This window comes from Vigna unguiculata, chromosome 4, assembly GCF_037176805.1.
Source record: "Vigna unguiculata cultivar grain cowpea cultivar isolate G323 ecotype 2 chromosome 4, ASM3717680v1, whole genome shotgun sequence".
Taxonomy (NCBI): Eukaryota; Viridiplantae; Streptophyta; class Magnoliopsida; order Fabales; family Fabaceae; genus Vigna; species Vigna unguiculata.
The window spans coordinates 19,191,292-19,212,485 of NC_140795.1; the positions used below are offsets into that span (position 1 = coordinate 19,191,292).

At 36.2% G+C, this 21,194-nt stretch overlaps 2 protein-coding genes across 2 annotated transcripts; one reads left to right on the forward strand and one right to left on the reverse strand.

Moving 5' to 3' along the window:
- Nucleotides 1-9,007: 9,007 nt before the first annotated feature.
- On the reverse strand, nucleotides 9,008-13,107 carry LOC146886904 (GTP 3',8-cyclase-like). The gene is made up of 6 exons (XM_085671929.1): nucleotides 13,090-13,107; nucleotides 12,031-12,651; nucleotides 11,669-11,836; nucleotides 11,379-11,570; nucleotides 10,049-10,117; nucleotides 9,008-9,106 (listed from the first exon to the last, which is right to left on the reverse strand). Exons 1-6 carry the CDS (start codon nucleotides 13,105-13,107, stop codon nucleotides 9,023-9,025), a joined length of 1,152 nt encoding a protein of 383 aa, XP_085528055.1. The 3' UTR covers nucleotides 9,008-9,022.
- Nucleotides 13,108-17,640: 4,533 nt separating this feature from the next.
- On the forward strand, nucleotides 17,641-19,107 carry LOC146886905 (uncharacterized). The gene is made up of 3 exons (XM_085671930.1): nucleotides 17,641-18,024; nucleotides 18,184-18,696; nucleotides 18,781-19,107. Exons 1-3 carry the CDS (start codon nucleotides 17,641-17,643, stop codon nucleotides 19,105-19,107), a joined length of 1,224 nt encoding a protein of 407 aa, XP_085528056.1.
- Nucleotides 19,108-21,194: the final 2,087 nt, after the last annotated feature.

The following is a 21,194-nucleotide window of genomic DNA, read 5'->3' on the forward strand; positions in this document are numbered from 1 at the left end:
ATGACCCAATAATTTCTTTTCAACTTCCTTTTGCACCATTGCTTGAATTCAGTAAAGGACATGTAATCTATTCCTTTCTTTGGATGTCATCTTCACCAATATTTAAGGCATCATGAACAACATCAATGTTTTTTTCCTCTTTAGTTAATTCCCAACCAAGAATAACCTGCATAATGATGTCCAAACTTTATACCTTATTGGTACACGGAATAGAACTTAATCAACTAAAGTAAAACGAATGCAATACAATACCTTGTTATATTCAAATGCGGATTTGATTCCATGAGTCCTAATCATCAAGGACGACCAACTCAAAATTCTCGGGAAAATAACATCACCTTCATAAGACCTTAATGAAAGTAGTCGACAAACCAAAAGCTAAAAAAATTAAGGAACTAATTAATCATCAACTTCACAAACAGAAGGCTAACAAAATACAACTTGGCTAAAATAATAAATACCTGCAAAATAGCCACTGACCCAGCTACAATTATGGCAGACGTGTTTTGATCTTGCCTTAAAGTGTGGTAACCACGATTGAAACCTTCAACCAAAAACCTATGGACAGACCTTGACCAGTTGTATTGATTCAAGTTGTCAAGGTTATCCAACAATCTAAATGGCATGTTTGTCACAGTCCTAAAAGTCCTGGAAAAATACAAAAGAGCAAAACATAGCAACAAATATAAATGACAAACATTGTCTACATTGTCATTGTCATCGTCATCGTCACTCTGTAAATAAAAGTATATCCTATTAACAATGTCATCTATTGTTATTGGTTGATGTTCTAATAATGACTCGATCACCCCGCACACAACACTATTGAATTCTACAATAACCCCAATAGCATTCAAACCCAAACAAACACAAACATCTAAAACAAACAACTGTACCAAATGTTGCCTGATACATATACTTTCATGTTCAAGGACACACCGACTAAGAGTATGTTTTAACAACACTCCATTGATATCCAATGGTTTCACCATCTCAACGCACCACCTAAATGGAGTGACTCCAATTCGAGAGCGATGTCTTGATCTCAATAAACCATTAACTTGAACAATGTAGTCTGTTTTACAACGGTTACAAACCACAAGCTAAAATACCAATCAAATAGTTAAAAAACATGTTAAAAAACATCAAGATATGAACTTAATTAACTATAATAAATAAATGGATCATAATCACAAACATTTACCTTCCTTGACTCACCCTCTTCTTCTGCCATAGGTATCTAAAATCTCCTACTTGGGTAAACACTTTATATAGGTAAGGTATTCCAATAAATAAACAACAAACACGACACCCAAATAATAGTTCGCGATTAACCAAAAATACTAAAATTTTAAATCTATTATAAAAGTTATATAAATGTTAATAATTACACCATACAATAATTTATTAGAATTGTGAATAACAATCTTATCATTTTTATAATAAAATCTTGGCTTCATGGTAACTTTTTGTAAACCAATCCTGATTTTAACTTTTTACAAAAAAGGTTGATGAATTTAAAAAATATATAAAATACCAAGTATGGATACATGTTTTTAACAACAAGCCACTATAATAAGCACAGATAACTAGGTTGAATTACTCATCATTAATTAAAGAGACACACTATGATCAATTAGCATTGTACAAACTATCCAAAATATTACCAAGGTCACTAAATAATAAAGAAACACCATATATTTAGGGAAGAACATCTTTCCAAAAATTTTCAATCCATCTTTTTGTCCTAGTTTGGGACTTCAATTTTTGAAACGAATATGCTCATGCACTATTGTGTACTGAACATTGAACGAAATCGACAAAATAAATGGTAGGGACACAATGTATTCATCAATTTTGTAAACATCTTTTCAATTCACACAGTTAACACAAAAATCAAATTCAAAAACTTCTTAAATCCACAAAATCAACAACTTCTTTGCAATCATCACTAAATGGTGGGGTCAAATTGGAATGTCATTTATAAAAATCAATAAACAACTACACAAAACAATGAAAAACCAACAGAAACTAAGCGTGCACAAAAACTAGTTAAAAAGGCAGAAACATTCAACCTTCTCACCAACGACAGCAAAATCAGGGTAACCCATTTCGTAGTAGGTTCCAAAATCGCCCTTCTTGCAGCTCAGATTCGCCCTGAGGTTCGACAATTTCGCAATTCCTGTGTGGTGAAAGGAGATAACGGTGTGGAGGGGATGGGAAAGGAGATAACGGGTTTTGTTTCGTGTCTGTGTGCATAGCAAATGTGGGTGGGGGTTCGTAATTGTAGATTCAGGGTTTGGGAGATTTTGAAAATTAAAAGGAGAAAGGGGTTTGGGGAAAGGGTTTTTCTGATGAAGTGAAAGGGGTTTGGGGTTTGAACATTAAAAGGAGAAAGGGTTTTTCCGTTGAAGTGAAAGGGGTTTGGGTTTGAACATTAAAAGGAGAAAGGGGGTTTTGATTTTTCACGATGGAGGAGAGCAGAGCGGGTTTTGTTTCGTGTGTGTGCGGGTTGGGTTTTGTGAAACGTGGTTGGGGAGGTAATTGAAGGTTCAGAGTAAAGAGATTTTTGAAAACTAAAAATGAAAAGAGGGGTTTGGGGAAAGCGTTGTGTGATGAAGGGTGAGTTTCAAACACGCACGCATCAAAACATTCAGCTTCAGTATTGTGATTTCAAATTTTAATTAAATTATAAAAAATTTGAAAATTAAATATGTCAGACCACATCAAGTTGGTAAGAGAAGTGGTAAAAAAATGAGTCATTTGATCATTACTCATCTAGTTATATCTATTTATACTTTATTTTTTTTTATTATTATTATTTTATATTACTTTATTTTATTTTAGTTATTTTATTTATTTTATATGATTTTGTTTCATTTTCGTTTAAGTTTATGTTATTTTATTTTATCTTATTTTATTTCATTTCAGTCTATAGTAATTTTTTATATTTTATTTTATTTTATATTATTCTATTTTTAATTTTACTTTTATTTGATTTTTAAAAGAAAAGTGAACGAAAAAAAAAACAAAGTGGAACGGATGATTGAAACGAGATGCACAGAAAGATTCATGTTCCTGCACACTACCTATTCTCTTTTGGTGACAATCTCCACCTTTTCCTCATTTGGTGACTCCCTCCCATGCACCAGTTACTGAGTTAGGCAGTGGTGTACAAAATAGAAAAAACTGGCATTTTGGGTGATTGAAAAGAAATAGATTTTTTTCCAAAAATGGGTGCCTTTGATCCGTTTATTACAAAAATCAGTTAATTTACTAATTAATTATATGGTAGAGTTAATTTCTTAATGATTTGACTAGTTTTTTTACAAAATTAGATTATTTTGATTTATTTATTATAAAGATGGATCAGTCTACTATCACAGATTTGATTTGATTAATGATATGATCTTTTTCTATCTTTTTTTAAACTTTTATAATAATTTCTAAAGTTATATATATATATATATAAATAAATAATTTTTTAATAATTTGATTAAAAATATTTTAAATAAAATTTTATGATTGTAAATTTGATAATAAAATAAAATAATAAAATTTAAAATATAAGTTTTAAAATATCAAAATTTTTATAAAATTTTATTTAAAATAATTTTAATCAAATTTTATTATTGTAAATTTTATAATAAAATGTAATAATAAAATCTAAAATATTAAGTTTTAAAATATCAAAATTTTAATAATTTTTTTACAATATTTTTAATCAAATTTTATAATAAAATGTAATAATAAAATTTAAAATACAAAGTTTTAAAATATCAAAATTTTAATAAAATTTTATTTAAAATATTTTTAATCAAATTATTAAAAATTTATTTTTTTAAAAATATATAAAATTTTAGAAATTATATAAAAGTTAAAAATAAATAGAAAAAAGTCAAATTATCGTTAAACTGATTTTGTTATGTAATTAATTAATAAACTGACCTATTTTTATAATAAAAAAGGAAAAATGACCTTTTTTGTAAAAAAAAAAAAAAGCAAAGAAATAAGGTGGCAGAAAACAATGGGAGGAACTAACCACCCCTTCCCATTTACGTAACCTAATGTTGAGGTATCAAGGACCTTCAGTTTTGAATCCTGAGGGATCCCTTGGTTAATATTCATGAGCTTTCTCAAAGGCCCCCGTAATTCTGTCACTCAGTGTTTGATCACATAAATCTTGTATGAAATGGTTGATGCCGCATGGTTGTTCGCCTACTGTTACTACTTCCCATTCTTCCATCATCATGCCTTCATGATTAACCACGTTGAGACCGACGCACACTACCCATACCCGAAGCACATTTTTCTTCCTCCCGCTAAACCGGTAGATGCTAACTTTCCTCATAATCCTACAACTCAGACCCACATTTTTCATCTATCATCATTCTCCATAACCAACAAATACCATCACATAAAAACAACAGCTCCCTCTAGATTCTCTCCCCATTCACGCGCACACAAGCACTCATCCTTTCGCATTTCCAACTACACATTGTCGCCACCCATTCCCTCACCATCTTCCTCACCTCCCTTTTTCATCCATCTTTCATCTTCTTTCATTTTCTTCACCAAATAGAGGACTCGCTCACGCTTATCGCCTTATCACTCACATCTTCCACTTGCACAATAGAAAACAGAATACCAAAACAGTTTCCATCACTCCCAAGACTATTCCATCATCCAAGTAACAGAGAACAACCATCACCCAATCGAACAGATAAAGGGAAGAAAAATTCGTCGGCCGCATTGCCGGAGGCGTGTCAAAGTTCGATTGGAGAAGAGCGATTCCGGTTGAGGGCGCGACAGTAGGGCTCAGCGGCGTGGCTCCCAGACCTGGTGTGGCCGGCGCAAGAAGAAGAATGAGGGAGTTGGAGCGCCGTGGATGACGACGACGCTTCTGGTATCAATGAGTGGAAGGAGTGTCTCGTGTTTGTGAGTAAAAATGAGATCAAAGGAGCACTCGGACGCGAAAGGGAATGAAAGAGAAACAATGACGTTAACGCTGGCAGCTCCTTCGGCGGTGATCGGCGTCGGCAACATTGGCCCTGGCCAGCCATGAGTGGGTGAGGATTGGTGTTGCTCACGCAGAGGAAGAACAAACCCTTAAGGGATTTTTATGTTTTGACAGTTATTTTGGGGTTGGGCTTAAATTGGGTTATTTTGCTTTCCGTACCCCACTTTTAATATTCTCAACCTCTTGTCTATTGGGTCTTGGGTCTTGGGTCTAGCCTTGTTTTGTTTCCTACGTGCATCCCCATTTTAATATTTACACCTTCATCATTTGTATGTTTGTTTGTGTTTTCTTTTCCTATTCCTATTTACTCGTTACACCCGTATTATTTAAGTCCTGCACCCCTTTTGCCATTGGTTCTCGTCTACTTACTGTACCCTGCTTTTCACAATTCGTAGCCTCAATCTATTTTAATTTTATTTTCAGCCTTTACTCCTTGCATGCACCCTTCCATGCATCTTATCCCATTTTTCACCTTTGTTTTTTTATTAAACCCCATCTTTTTTACACACATGTTATTTTTTTAAAAAAGTTAAAAATATTTGAAAATTATAAAAAATTACCAAAATAGAAAAATTTTACAAAAATGAAAATTGTTTTCTTTTAGTGTTTATTCAGCCTTTACTTCGTTTGATACTAATTTTCAAATAATTTAAAAATATCAAAAAAGATATAAAATTTCAAAAATTAAAAACATCAACACTTTCTAACAAACAATTTCTCTAAGAACTACGTGAATCTTGATTTTCACTACGCGTAACGGACTTCCGGACCTAAAATCTAGTTCTTGTATAGCATGTCTTATTTTACTGTTTTCCATACTTTTTCTATAATAAACTATGGTGACAACTTTAAAATCTCTTTTTAAGCTCGTCTCTTTTTTGTTCGTCGTCTAGTCGAGATTTTGGTTGTAATAGATGGCAACTCCACTAGAGATTCAAGCCATCCTTTTTTCATGAGTTGCTCTACTTGCTTTTGTATTTCTTTAGTCTCTTGTGGATTGCTCCTATAGGTTGGCATGTTATGAAGGATGTCCTTGGAATGAGATCCATATTATGTTCAATACATCTTTTAGGAGGTAAACCTTGAGGAATGTCTTTGGGAAATACATCTGCATTTTCCTTGAGAATGTGCTCCACACCTAAAGATAAAGAAACTTTTACAGAAGACAAATAAATATTGTTAGGCATAAGCATATATAGGGGGTGTTTTTGTCATAAAGGACTTTTACCACTATTTGATTTTTCAACTTTACTCCCCTTTTCTTGCCTTTTTTGGGTTTTCTCTCCCACTCTTATTTTCTCTCTTTCTTTTTCTCTCTCTTTCTTCTTTTCTCTCTCGCTCTCTCTTTACCCTCATTTTTATTTGGTCCTCACAAACCTCTATAGTTGATAAAGGTGTTACGGGCACCTTTTGCCCTTTAAGCAAGAAAAAATACTTGTTGGATAGACCATAATGTCACCTTTCTATCATATTGTCAAGGCCTTCCTAATAACAATTGACTTGTTTCCATAGGAACCACATCACATACCACTTAATCTACATACTTACCTATAGAAAAAGTAATATCCACCTGCTTATCCAGCACCAACTCTTCATCCTCACTTAGCCATTGCAAAAGCATAAAGACTAGGGTGTATAGATGTCTCCCAAACCAAGCTTTGCCACCAGCCTTTTACTTGCTACATTGGTACAACTCTTTCCATCAATGATGATTGAGCTCACCTTTTCCATAATTTAACATCTAAAATAGATAATATTTCTTCTTTGTGTCTCATCCTCCTCCTTGTTCATATTACCCAACAACCTCCTAACCATTAAAAGATCTCCCTCCAAAAGTGGTACTTCGCATTAGGGGTGGCAATGTCGGTTGGCCCGGCCCGTTTAGGCATGCCCCGCACTTAGCCACACATGGATAGACTCAACATAACGTTGGAAACTTATAATCTAAATCTCATATTGAGTCTAAGTCTTACAAGTAGAAATGAAAAAGTTGGACAACTTAGGTCTATAAACTCATTATCTTAAAATTTTATATTGAAGGTGGTGTTAATCAACTCTTATATGGATTGAACTCAGATCTGCTTGATGTTACCCCTGAATATAGTCATTGTATTGAAAGTCTTCTTAACAAAGAGTTTAAGTAATTGTGGGGTACTCAATTTCAAGTGAGTAAATAAAATTTCGTATTAAATATTATAGATACATATAAAATTTTGTGGAAAGTCGGAATGGCGAAACTTGGACAAAAACTTTAAGAGTGTCAAATTAGATTTTTTATATATAAATTATTTTTTCTAATTAAATAAAAAAATTCATTTTCTTTGTTTCAATCATTTTCATAAAGTGATTCTTGTATGCATTTTTCAATTTATAATCTTTCTAATTCATTAAATTAACATTATAAGGATATTCTAATTTTTAATCCAATTCAAAGTTATTCAACTAATTCATTATGTGCAACGAAATTCGTAGTTCAACCCAAGATACATCCATAAAATCTTACAAAATTTACCATATGTAATGGAAAACACAAAATTTCTAAATTTCATAATCTATGATATACTAATTTCAGGACAAATATAATTAGGGTTAGTGCCAATTTTAGAAAAGAATCCTTATTACCATCATAATTAGGCAAACTAATTCAGAAAAAAAAAACTTAATTTAAGAAAATCATCGTAATATGAGAATCATAAACACATAAATTATAATAAGATACTAATCTCGATTCATGAGAGATATTGTGCATTTTTCAATCTTTTGTTTCCTAATCTATCTCTTTATATTTCTTTCTATTCTCATTATTTTTTGATGATTTACTGTAAAAGAACCTCATCACTAGTGATAAAATTTATTACCTTTCATTAACCAATGTCCATCAAATTGATTTTTATTTTACTTTTTATACAATAAATATATATAAATTTTAATATATAAATAAGATAGATGATAAAATAAAATATTTTATTAAATTTAATATAAATAAAATAATAATCTATAAATATAATTTTAAAATATATATAACATATATAAAAAATAGAATTAAAATTTTTTTGGGGAGCCATGGCTCCCCTTGTCACAACAATGGTCCGCCATTGAAAAGTCGTATGTGTGGCTATGAATGAGATTTTTTCTATCTTTCAAGATCCACCCAACAATATAGTGCCAGAGCCAAAATAAGTGATTTTAGTTCTTATACAAGTTCTAAAAAGACATATTCCACCTTTTATACTCATGTCATGATGATCCAATCTATGTAATCAACTTAACATGTTGGTTAATTGTATTATCAATGTGGAAAGGATTCATTCTTGAAAAATATATTTTTCAAAATCCAAGTGAGTTTAAATTACTTTAAGGTTGTGCGTTGAAGATGGTGATAATCCATGTGAATTGAGCTTAGATTTCATTGTTGTTATACCTCCCTAATGAATCTTCCCCTAAAAAAACCTATCATAAAACTCTTATTATTGGTTTTTAGGTTTTTAATGTTTAGAAAATATATTTTAAATGGGTAAAAAATGTATAATATTCCACATTATTTCATACATAAAGCAAATGTAACAAACGTTTAGTAATATCTCAATCTAACTCTCTAAGTCTAAACAATAGCCTAATTTTTTTTTCTTCATCCACTAAATAATATCTAATAATTAAAACATAAAACACTCCTAAAATCTAATTCAAATTATATATATCTAGACATATATTTAACTATAATTAACACCTTTGGTCTCTTAAATTTCCATACATTTTGCGTTCCTAGAAAGTTGAGATATTAGAAAGGGTCTAAATGACAAAAGATCTCAGATAATACTCAATTCAGGGGTACTTCTCACTAGGACTACTCTGGTTGCCTGCTATGTAAGTAACTTTATCACTGTGTGATACCTGAAATAGAGAAAAATCATGATGTGCCTCAGTAAATTGTAAAATAAATATTTTAGAGATTGAATGGATAACCTTTATAGGAAAAATGAAAGAAAGGAAGAAGAAGAGACCTTATCCACCAATATGTATCATGGGCCTATTTGCAGTCTTTGCAATATCAAACATGCCAGCATGTGAAGCTTTCTTCTTCTTCACCTAGAACAAAGGAAAGATAACATTAAGAAATAGGATAGTACAAGACCACTCATAATATTGCTTAGCTAAAGTTGGACACACAATTTCAAGTAGTCTATGATCCACTATTGACTATGTTGTTCAAAAGCAATCAAAGAGCTTACTAGGACAAGAGCAAACAGATGGAAAATCATAGGAAAGAAGTGAGTCAGTAACATATTATTCAATGGAAATGCTCACGTTAGTCTAGAGGTTGAAGGTGATAAGTTATGATGCACTGATACCTCAATCTGTGTCATGTATTCATGTTTGACACGTATCAATATCTGATACTTTACCGATATTTATCAATAAAGTATCTAATCTATAAACTTGTAATACTTTTTGTGATAAAAATAATTTATAACTTTTTATTTTGACAGTTTTTAAGATATTTGATTTTAATTTGAATTCACACAATAACAATATATATTTATCATGTTTTAAGGTTTTTGTAAAATTTTTCAATATGCATATATAACGTATCATACCTTATTGTTTTCAAAATAAGTGTATTGATATATCCGATACGTACCATATCCGATACACGCATCATATCCATGCATCATTATAAGAATAGTTACATTATAAGGGTTTACCGATTGCCAAATGAGGCTAAACTTCACCTAACTCTATCACCCCCACCCACTTTTTTCTCCATATATACATAATCTCTAACTAACTCCTTTTCAGTTAGGTTGTGGGGTGTGTTGTCCCTTCTTGCTATGCTCCTCTTATTCCTAAAGTATATCTTTTTTAATAAAGGTTCACTACCATGTTAAATTAAAATAGTAGTGAGTGAAATTCTATTGCAGCAGCATCATTATATTAAAAGGATGATAAATCCTGGTAAAGAAATAAAAACATTATAAATCATTACAACACAATTGAGATTTAGCAATAATAATCAGAAGAAGTGCATACCGCTGCTCCTATTATCTCCCTAAGTTCATGATCCTCTGCACCACATCTCAAAGGATCTCTTAAACTAACCTGAAACACGATCCATATAAGAAAATCACAAAAATCTTTTAATGAAGCTCTCATTAAAGATGCTATATGTATGCCATGACACGTTTTATTGTCCCGACTGATGTCAACATCCATACATACATCAAGCACCTTTAACTTGAACATAAATGGTAGAGATAACATCCATAATGACCGGCATGTCTTGAATAGGGAAAATATTTATCAGTTTCATTGATAAGAAAATAGAATATTAGTGCGCCTAAAAAATCAATTACAAGTAATCAAATAAATAGAATATCAAATGAAATAGCATGTGCAATGGAAAGAAGGGGCAAGACAGTGCATGTTCAATCCAAAATATTGTATGAGGTAGAGCCATATTTTAATGTTCGCAAAGACCATGTCCTAATGTGTATCAAATCTTCCATTTACAAACAAATATCAAGATTCACTACAGGAATCCACTTTCTGCAGGGAACTTCAATCTTTGTAAACAAATATTTGAAGTTATGTTTTTCTATTATGAGTTGGCAGATAGTTTCCCTTTTCCCCATTATCGAGTATGTACCATATCAAGAATTCAGAACTGACAATAGACATCACAGTTTCAAATTCTAATCCAAAAGTAAACAACTCCCAGAACCATACTCAGCCATTGAAACAGCTAACTGCAAGAAATCAGTCACACTCCTTAAAAAACAAGACTGCTAAAAGTTTGCATAGAAAGTCTTGATTTTACTTGCCAAAAAATTTATAGGCCTTAAATACCAATTTCTTAATCCCGAGTCCTTCACCCTCATCACCAAACTATCCAATTCATTTACCGTACATTTAGAAGGCCTGCAATTAATATGATCTACGATGCCCTGATACTCAAAATGCAAACATCAAGGTGTTTGTTCCCATGTCAAATACTGATACTTCTCCATTCATATCAATTTTTTAAATTAAATTGCGATCATCATAATCATGAATTAATGAGAAATTACCCCCACTCTCTCTTTCTTCACCGATATTATGCATCTATAATGTTTTGCTAAGAATCCAAAACATAGCATATCCTAAATTTCAAAAAGATCATCGTATTCTTGTAGTTGTACGTACTCATGTCGTACTAAGCATCCAGACTTCATATACTATCATCAAGTTTAGCGTTACAGATTCACCAAAAACATTAAGTATTCAAATAGAAGTGACATCACAAATTTTAGCCCAATTACCATCACCAGGTTTAGGGGACAAGCATAGTACACTGAGCTTTGATGATTTGAATATAACTTACCTCCGAAGGACCAAATAAACAGACTTTGAAGTTTCCATCAGCAAGTAGCCGCAATCTATTGCAACCAGCACAGAAATGCTCAGTCATTGATGTGATAAACGAAACTCTACCTTCATGCCCATCTATTGTGAAATTTTTGGCCGTATCTGTAGGGTGATCCTGATCTCTTTTTAAGCTTGGAAACTGTTTCATCTGTTTGGTAATGATGGTTATAAAGGGTCTCTATCTGCTATAAGAGAACAACAAAATGTAGTATAAAAGTTAGGCCTCCAGTCTGAATTCTACCTTACCACTGTATCCAACATTTCTAAGTAGGGTACAAGTTTCTTGACATTCCAAACATTCCCATCAAAAGGCATGAACTCTATAAAGCGAATATCAATTGGCTTGTCCCAGGTCAGCTCAACAAAATCACAGATCTCATCATCATTGAATCCTCGCATTACAACACAATTAACCTGAAATGCAGAGAAACATCAAAGATACCTTAAAATTCATCCATCAGTGACATGAAATTTACCTGAGGTTATGCACCCTTGTTGAAAAATTCATTTGATTAACTTAATGAATTTGAGCAAAAGGGTAGCTGCTCATGGGAAGGTGATCAATGAGAAACACTAGCAAAAAGTAATGATATGTAACCAAGAAATACCTTAACTGGATTAAATCCAAGGTCTATGGCAGCATTAATTGAATTCATAACTTTTTCATGCCCTCTGCGTCTGGTCATAAACTCAAACTTTGCAGGTACCAAAGTGTCTACACTAATGTTGAGGGAAGTAAGCCCACAATCTTTCAGCCTTGGAAGTTTTCTCGTTAAAGCAATACCATTGGTAGTCATGGACAATGTTCTCAGTCCCTTCAAGTTTGATAATTCCAAACATATGTCTTCAATATCCTTTCTAACAGTTGGTTCCCCACCCGTCAAACGTATTTTAGTTACCCCGGAGCTTACAAACAGATTTGCCAATCGTAGAATCTCAGTTTTTGTCAAAATTTGAGGGCTAGGAGTGAGTTCCACACCTTCTGCTGGCATACAATACTGACACCTTAAATTGCACCTCTCTGTTACAGATATTCTCAAGTATGTGTGAAGCCTTCCAAATGAATCTACCAACATATCAGAGACGGAATTATCCTTTGGCAGATCTTCAGACACCGAAGCACAAGATGTAGTGGCCAAAGCTCTTGTGGCACATTCATTCAAGTGTCCACCGAACAAACCTTGACGAATACTATTGGTAGCATAGAACGAACTCACATCACATTTCAACTGCTTCAAGAAAATTAGTGTCACATGCCAGCCACATTTTCATAAACAAAATTTGAACACATATAAACTCCACCAAAACCCCAGATTAATAAATTCTTAAACAACAAAAAATAATCATCTGGGTATCAATATTTAATCCTTCAAGTACGCATACGGTAAAAACTTAATTTATATTAAAATGGAACAACTAAGTGATTGATTTTTGCATTTTCTAGGTTGGTAGAACCAGAGGAGGAGTACAAGTTTATTACTGAATTTGCACATATATTAGTACCACCACACCCCAGATTAACACACAAAGCATGAATCTAGCACAGGCTAACCAGTACTCTTAGGACAAGAAATAAAATAACAGTTCTCATCTGCATGTAAATGGGTATCACTATAACTTATCATTGAAGTGAGCATTCGATAAAAAAAGAAACTGAATTGAAGTACAATGAGGGGGTTTTCCATGATCCTGATAGAACAGGGAAATTATAAGTTTATACCCGAAATTTGACATGGGATGAACGATTCAGTTAACTTCATAGATGTGTTCCAAAACGTCAATTTTCAATCCATTACAACCAACTTGATTGACCAGTTACATCACCAAAAGAATAAGCTAAACAAACCGAGAGAGAGAGAGAGAGGGGTCTCACCGGAAAGGAATTTGATAGGTTAAACCCAATTGGGTAGTGAAAGAATTTTGATAAGTGTCGCCTCATGGTTGACGTTGAAACAATGAATTTGGACAAAATATTGAGTTGGGGTTGGAAAAGTTTTTCTCTTTTTTAATAATTTTTGTCTGGGACACCAGAGACTCATAACATATGTATCTATATATACAAGGTAAGAGGAAATTCTGAGATGTTGTCGTGTTTGTTCTGAAGGGTAAGGTGACAGACACTGTGACAAAGAGACCCGAAAGTGCAAAGTGCCGACTCCATTGTAATATATTATATTCTATCCACACTATTAAAAAATTATTTTTCTTAAGGGCCATATGACCCCAAACATTTTTTTTTTCCTAAGGGATTAGTTGGTTCCAGTTTTAGATATCCACCACAGATTATCTTTTCGAGATTTTTTAAGATGTGGAAGTATATGGTAGTTTTCAACTAAGGATGTAATTGTTGATTTAATTGGATTTTGAAACTTAATTATTTGAATTAGTTTTTCAATTAACTATTATCATAGAAAATTAATTATGAATTGATTTTCATTTAACTATTGTCATAAAATATTAATTGTGTAATTATGTAAATTTATTGAAAGGTTGCTGTAAATAGAGGTTAGAATGTATTCACAATCCTAAATCAATCCAACTTATCGCAAATTCGAATCGAACTCACCAACTATAGAGAAATTTTAATTTTACATTTAAATTTAGAATTATAAATATATTTAATCTAAAAAATTAAATTTATTTTAATTATAATATAATAAATATATAAAATAAATTAAAAAATATTTTTTAAGTAAGTCAATCCATTTAATTGTTGGGTTAAATCAAGTTACAAAATTTTTAATTTATCAAAAAATAAGAATTGAGTTAACTTATTTCTGACTCAACTTGTTGTGACTTATCCCATTCACTCTTTACAAGTGCTTAAATTGAATTGTGAATTGAAAAATTATTTATAAAAAGGTATTTGAATTTAGTGAACTTGTAGGGGAGAAAAAAAAATCTGAAATAACGATTGCAAATTAAGGAAAATATATGAATTATAATGGTGATCGAAGCTTTAATCATATCTCCCCACGATGGGAAAGTTAATCGCATCCACTGGCTTTGATAAAGGTAAACTTAACGGATGAGAATTTTTGTTATTTTATTTTGTTTGGTATATTATAAAAAAATCCGTAATTTTGGTTATTAAATATTTTTGTCATAATTTTAATAGTTTAATTTTTCATTATATATAACCTTAGTTCCAAATCTTTGTTTTAATTTTATATTATAATTTTGTTTAATTTTTAACTTTAAAAATTACTAAATCACTATCAATGCACATTTATTTAACAAGTCTTTGTGCTACTATTTCAATTTTTCAAATACAATATGTTTTTTTTTTAATTTTATTATCTTATATTTTACAAATTTCGTATATAGAACTTGTTAGACCGATGAAAATAATATGTCTTGGTCTTGAGAAGTCTCACATCGCCTAATATAAATTAGGGAGTGGGTGTTAGTGGTTATACAATGGGCTTTAAGTCCATGATGTTCTTTGTCTTAGTTAAAGACATTTTAAGTTTGTATTTGACTTTTCTTATACTCTTGTAGTAAAATGTTGTGAGGTTTTGTTAAATTCTTGTTTTGGAGAGTGTGTGTGTGTACTTGGAATCAAAAGGCATAAGAGAGTAGTCTATGTGTTGTACAAATTTTCACATAGTGTTATTCTCTAGTTGTCATTAGACAATGATTGTGTTTTTTCTCCGATTTTAGGTTTCCATGTTATATTTGTGTATAATATTTTTTTTATCTTATTTCTCTATTAGTAAAGTGATTCTCATGGATAAATACAGTAATATTCTTAATTGATAATGCATTTTTCCCAACAAGTGGTATCATGGCTATGGTTTGGTAGAATTTTTTCTTAGTATGCTTTGTGATTGCAGCTTAGATCCATATTCCACATCAGAAAAAATTAATTCCTTATTGTTGGAGAATCATTCTTATTTGTTGAAGTTGTTGTAAGGCCCAATTTTTCCTGCCCTAGCATTTTAAGGGTTGCCTTGCGTCTGTTGGGCCTGAGGGTTGGCCCAAAGGTTAAAAACCATTCCTAGTTGCCCTAATCTGCACTTTTCACTCTTGCAGAAGAATCAGTCATCACCTTTGCGCCTCTCGTACAGAACGCTCCGCTAGGGTTTACTCTGAACCTTCTTCGAGCCAACTCAAACCCAGCTCCTGCTTCACCTCTTTAGCCATCCTTAGGACCGCCGTGTTCATTGTGTTCGTATCGGAGTGTCCCGCTAGCTTGTTTTCCAGGTAAGGGAAGCTAGGACCTTCTGTTATTTGTGTTTTTCCGCTGTTTTGGACATCTTTTCGTGTCTGTATGGATTGGTTGGTGTTGTGTCCGTTTTGGATCGAGTTAAAGCATGATTTGGTTCGTGGTCTTGGCTGCTGTATGAGAAAACAGTGGCGAGTACTGGTTTTTTCGCCCAAGCGAGGTAGTCTCGCCTAGGCGAGATTATCAGAGGCTCGCCCAGGTTTATGTTACGTGATTTGTCGCCTAGGCGACGCGCGTTCTTTTTGAGCGAGGAGTGCTCTCGCCTAGGTGAGAAGGGACTCGCCTGAGCGAGACCTCGCAGGGTTCCCTGTTCCCTCGTTGTGCCCTCGCCTAGGCGAGATGGGACTCGCTTGAGCGAGAGGGTCCCTCTCGCCTGAGCGAGCCCTGTTGGCTTGAGCGAGACAGCGGGTAGGTTTTGATGTTGTTATTGAGTGGTTCACCGATATGTGGCTTGTTTATCTGACTCAAATGCCTTACTGGAAGGGTTGTGTGATGATAGCATGATTAATATGTACATTTGAAATGGAAATGGCATGTTATTTGATTGGGTATGAATTGGAAAGCATGAATTGTATGAATTGTTAATTGTACATGATTTTGTGTTATGGGAAATTCTTGATTGGTGGGTGGAACATGTTTAAAGTATGGGTAGGGCATAATTCCATGACTCTTGTAGTGAGAGATCTTAGTGGCGTCTCATCGATTGGACGTAATTCCATGGACCCTCTTAAGGGGAGTCCCTGGTGGTGCCTCGACAAAAGGACGTAATTCCACGGGGGGTCGTGGTGTTGCCTAAGGGCCAGGGCGTAATTCCACGAAGGTCACGTGGTGGTGCCTCCTGTAAGGGTATAATTTCGTGAAGGCCTCGCGGTGACGCCTCATTGCTAGGTCATAATTTCATTACCATGTGGTGGTGCCTCAGTTACGTATCCGGATAGCTAAATCTTAGGGTTTTATATGAATGGGTACTGCATATGTGGGTGTCTGCTATGTGTGTTTGAATGTGGAATGGTATGTTGAGTGCCTGATATAATGACTTCTTCGCTAGCTTACCCTTTCACTTGCTTGTGTGTTATGCGTGGTCTCTTCCTTTGCAATGATCATCAACCTTGTTGATGTGAGCAGATGTGAGAACCCCTGGCAGTAGTGATGGTAATAAGAATGCTGCAGCTTAATGGATTGGACAGGTGTTGGGCCCACTATGGGGCCCATTACTGGAGGATTTTATTATTTATGTTTTCTTGTCCGAACAAGACCTAGTATCTTTAATTGTGTTCTTTTCAGTACATTTCTGGTTGGGCCATGGGGCCCTTTTCTTGTAATCCGGGTATATTTGACGTATTGTATACTTTCTACCCTAAACCTCGTACCCTCTGAATATTCATGTATGTGATGTTTTATCAATTGAGGTTATTCAGTTTTTGGGATGTTACATTTATGGTAACAGAGCGGTCAACCCTTAGGTCTGTGGACTTGGGTGTCCACTTAGTTTTCTCTGTGTCGTTCTGGGTATTTTTCGCTAATTCCTGTCTTATCAAGTCTAATCAAGTGTTTTCCTGTGTGCCAGTGAACTATGGCACCATCCCGTAGAACTCCGCAATCTTCCTAGGGCGATGTGCCAGATATCGCCAGAGCGATTGAAGCAATGGTAGCTACTATGATGCAGCAAAGTACGGCAATGATGCAACCACATGAAGCATCAATGCAACGACAAGCGGCAGCGCTTGAACAGCAGCAGCTGGTGATGCAGCAAATGGAGGCTGTCAGGGCGGCTGCTGAAGATGCTCACAGGCAGCATATGGAGGCCTTCCGCCAGTTGGAGGAGAACAGGGTAGTTGTCCCTACTTTTGGCCCGGAGCCACGACCTACGGCCAGGGAGTGGAGTCTGGAGGACTTTCTGAAACACCACTCAGTGAAGCTTGGAGGCAAGACCAGTCCAGACGCAGCAGACTAGTGGCTGAAAGACCTGGAAAGGATATTTGATGCCAAGATGTGCCCAAAGGAGAGTAGACTGGCATTCGTAGTGTACATGCTCAAGGGTGAGGTTGAGCACTGGTGGGTCAACATGAAGTCTATTGTGGAGGAGAGACAGGAGCCAGTTACTTGGGACGTCTTCAGGAGGAAGTTCCTCTCCGAGTACTTCCCTGACAACGTCAAATACGCTAAAGAGGTAGAATTTTTACAGTTGACCCAGGGAAGCAAGTCGGTGACTGAGTATGCAGAAAAGTTCAAGTACCTCAGCCGTTTCTACACCATGCCACTAGACGAAGAGTGGCGATGCCAGAAGTTCGAGAACGGCCTCCGTGGAGACCTTCGTTTGATGGTGACCCCGCTATCCATCAAGGATTTTGCCGCCTTGGTGGAGAAGGCAAGGGTCATGTAGAAGATGAAGGTAGAGGTGGAAACTCAACACTCATCCCAGCAGAGAGTGGGAGGACCATCTGGGTCCAGGCACAGGCACGAGTAGAGGAGGAAGCCTTACACTAGGCCCTATTTCCAGTCTCAGGGGTCTAGGGAGTCTTTTTCCCAGTAGAACAGGATTCAGTGCTACCAGTATGGGGGACCGCACAAGAGGAATGTCTACCCCCAGCTTGCAGGCTTCAAGAAGTGCAACAATTGTGGCAAGGAGGGCCACTTTGGGAGGGACTGCCCCACCCTTGCTAGAACAGTGATGCGACCTCCAGTACAGGCTCCTACACAGAACCAGCAAAGGCACAGAGGCAACAGGCCTCAGGCGACTGACAGAGTGTACGCCATGACCGGAGCGGAGGCTGCAGGCTCAGGTAACCTTGTTATAGGCCATTGTTTGATAGTTGGGAAAGCTTGTTGTGTGCTATATGATTCTGGAGTGACACACTATTTTGTGTCAAATGCATGTGTGGAACGGTTGGGTCTGCCGGTGTGCGAGCTACAGTGTGAGCTTGCGGTGTCTACCCCGGCGTCGGGTTTGGTCAGGACATCATCCTTGTGTGCGAGGTGTCCAGTGGAGGTAGAGGGACGCAGGTACAAAGTGAACCTAATCTGCCTACCTCTACAGGAGTTGGAGGTAATCCTAGGGATGGATTGACTCTCTGCCAATCGCATTCTTATAGATTGCCGAGAGAAAAGATTGTTATTCCCAAACTCGAAGGAGTCTGAGTTGTTATCATCCCAAGGGGTTCTGAAGGAACTGCGAGGTGGTGCACAATGCTTTGTGATCTTCACGCATCTAGAGGTGAAAAGAGGAAAGATGGAGTCTGCCAAACCAGTAGTGCAGGAGTTCGGGGATGTATTCCCAGAGGAAGTGTCGGGGCTACCTCCTCACAGAGAGGTGGAGTTCTCTATTGATCTAGTATCGGGGACGGGTCCGGTGTCGATGACTCCATACCGCATGGCTCCAGCAGAGTTGGTTGAACTTAAGAAACAGATAGAGGAACTGATGGTGAAGCAGTTTATCCGACCCAGCACTTCGCCTTAGGCAGCACCAGTGTTGTTGGTGAAGAAGAAAGACGGAAGTTCACGTATGTGTGTGGACTACTGGCAGTTGAACAAAATGACGATCAAGAATAAGTACTCCCTTCTGAGGATAGATGACTTGATGGATCAACTACATGGGTCATCAGTGTTCTCGAAGATTGATCTGCGGTCAGGATACCATCAGATTTTGGTAAAGGCCGATGATGTACAGAAGACGGCCTTCAAGTCCAGGTATGGCCACTACGAGTATGTGGTTATGCCTTTTGGAGTGACCAACGCTCTGGCGGTGTTCATCGACTACATGAACATGATCTTCTGGCATTTCCTAGATAAGTTTGTTGTAGTCTTCATAGACGACATCCTTATCTATTCCAGAACTCAGGAGGAACATGCAGAACACCTGAGGTTGGTGCTTGGTGTTTTGAGAGAGAAGCAATTGTACGCCAAGTTGTCCAAGTGTGAATTCTGGATGGGTGAAGTTCAGTTTTTGGCATGTGATATCTGCCCAGGGGATTGCAGTGGACCTAGCGAAGGTCGAAGCAGTGGTAAAGTAGGAAAGTCCTAAGTCTGCCATAGAGATCAGGAGTTTTGTGGGGTTGGCGGGCTACTATAAGAGATTCATAGAGGGATTCTCCAAGATAGTGGCACCCCTGACACTTCTTACTCGGAAGGACCAACCCTTCACTTGGACGGACAAGTGTGAGGAGAGTTTCCAGGAGCTTAAGAGAAGGTTGACCAGCGCACCGATACTAGTAATCCCAGACGTGGGGAAACCTTTTGAGGTCTATTGTGATGCCTCTCACCTTGGGCTCGGCTGTGTGTTAATGCAAGAGAATAAGGCAGTAGCGTATGCTTCGAGACAACTTAAGGTGCATGAGCGTAACTATCCCACTTATGACCTGGAGTTGGTCGCTATAGTTTTTGCCTTAAAGATTTGGAGGCATTATCTTTATGGTGCACAGTTCCGGGTGTTCAGCGATCATAAGAGCCTCAAGTACCTATTCGATCAGAAAGAGCTGAATATGAGGCAGAGGAGGTGGATGGAGTTCCTTAAAGACTATGACTTCGAACTGTTGTATCATCTGGGGAAGGAAAACGTGGTAGCAAATGCCTTGAGTAGGAAGACTGCACATCTCATGATTAAGGAGGTGGAACTACTGGAGAAATTCAGAGACATGAGGCTACAGGTAGAGTTGGGGTCCGAGGCCATTAGGTGTAGTACCTTTACTATATGTAGTGACTTCTTGGACTCAGTCAGGGAGAGGCAGTTATTGGATGCCAATTTGAACAGGGTTAGAGAACAACTTGGATCAGATGAAACCAAAGACTTTGCTTTGGGTGATGATGGCATACTGAGGTTCTAGGGCAGAGTATGTATACCTGATGATACGGGGGTAAAACGGTTAATTCTTAAGGAAGGACATAAGAGTCATCTTAGTCTGCATCCTGGCATAACTAAGATGTACCAGGATCTCAAGGAAACCTTTTGGTAGCAAGGGATGAAGAAAGATGTGGCTCAGTTCGTGTCAGCATGTTTAACGTGCCAGAAGGCGAAGGTGGAGCATCAGAGGCTCGGTGGGATTCTACAGCCTTTGGAGATACCAGTATGGAAATGGGACAGCATCTCCATGGACTTCGTGACTCATCTTCCACAGACTTTTAGAGGACATGACACCATCTGGGTGATAGTGGATCGATTGACCAAGAGTGCCCACTTCTTGGCGATGAACTTGAGGATGTCCATGGCCAAGTTGGCCCAACTGTACGTCAAGGAGATCGTGAGGTTGCATGGTGTACCTTCAAGCATAGTTTCCGACAAAGACCCACGATTTACATCCCGGTTTTGACAAACCTTACAAGAGGCTTTGGGGACCAAGTTGACTATGAGCTCAGCCTACCATCCCCAGACTGATGGCCAATCGGAGAGGATCATTCAGTCACTTGAAGACTTACTGCAGACGTGTATATTAGATCATTTGGGGGCTTGGGATGAGGTGTTACCCTTGATAGAGTTCACCTACAACAACAATTTTCATGCGAGCATTGACATGGCACCATATGAGGCTCTCTATGTATCAGGATGGAGAA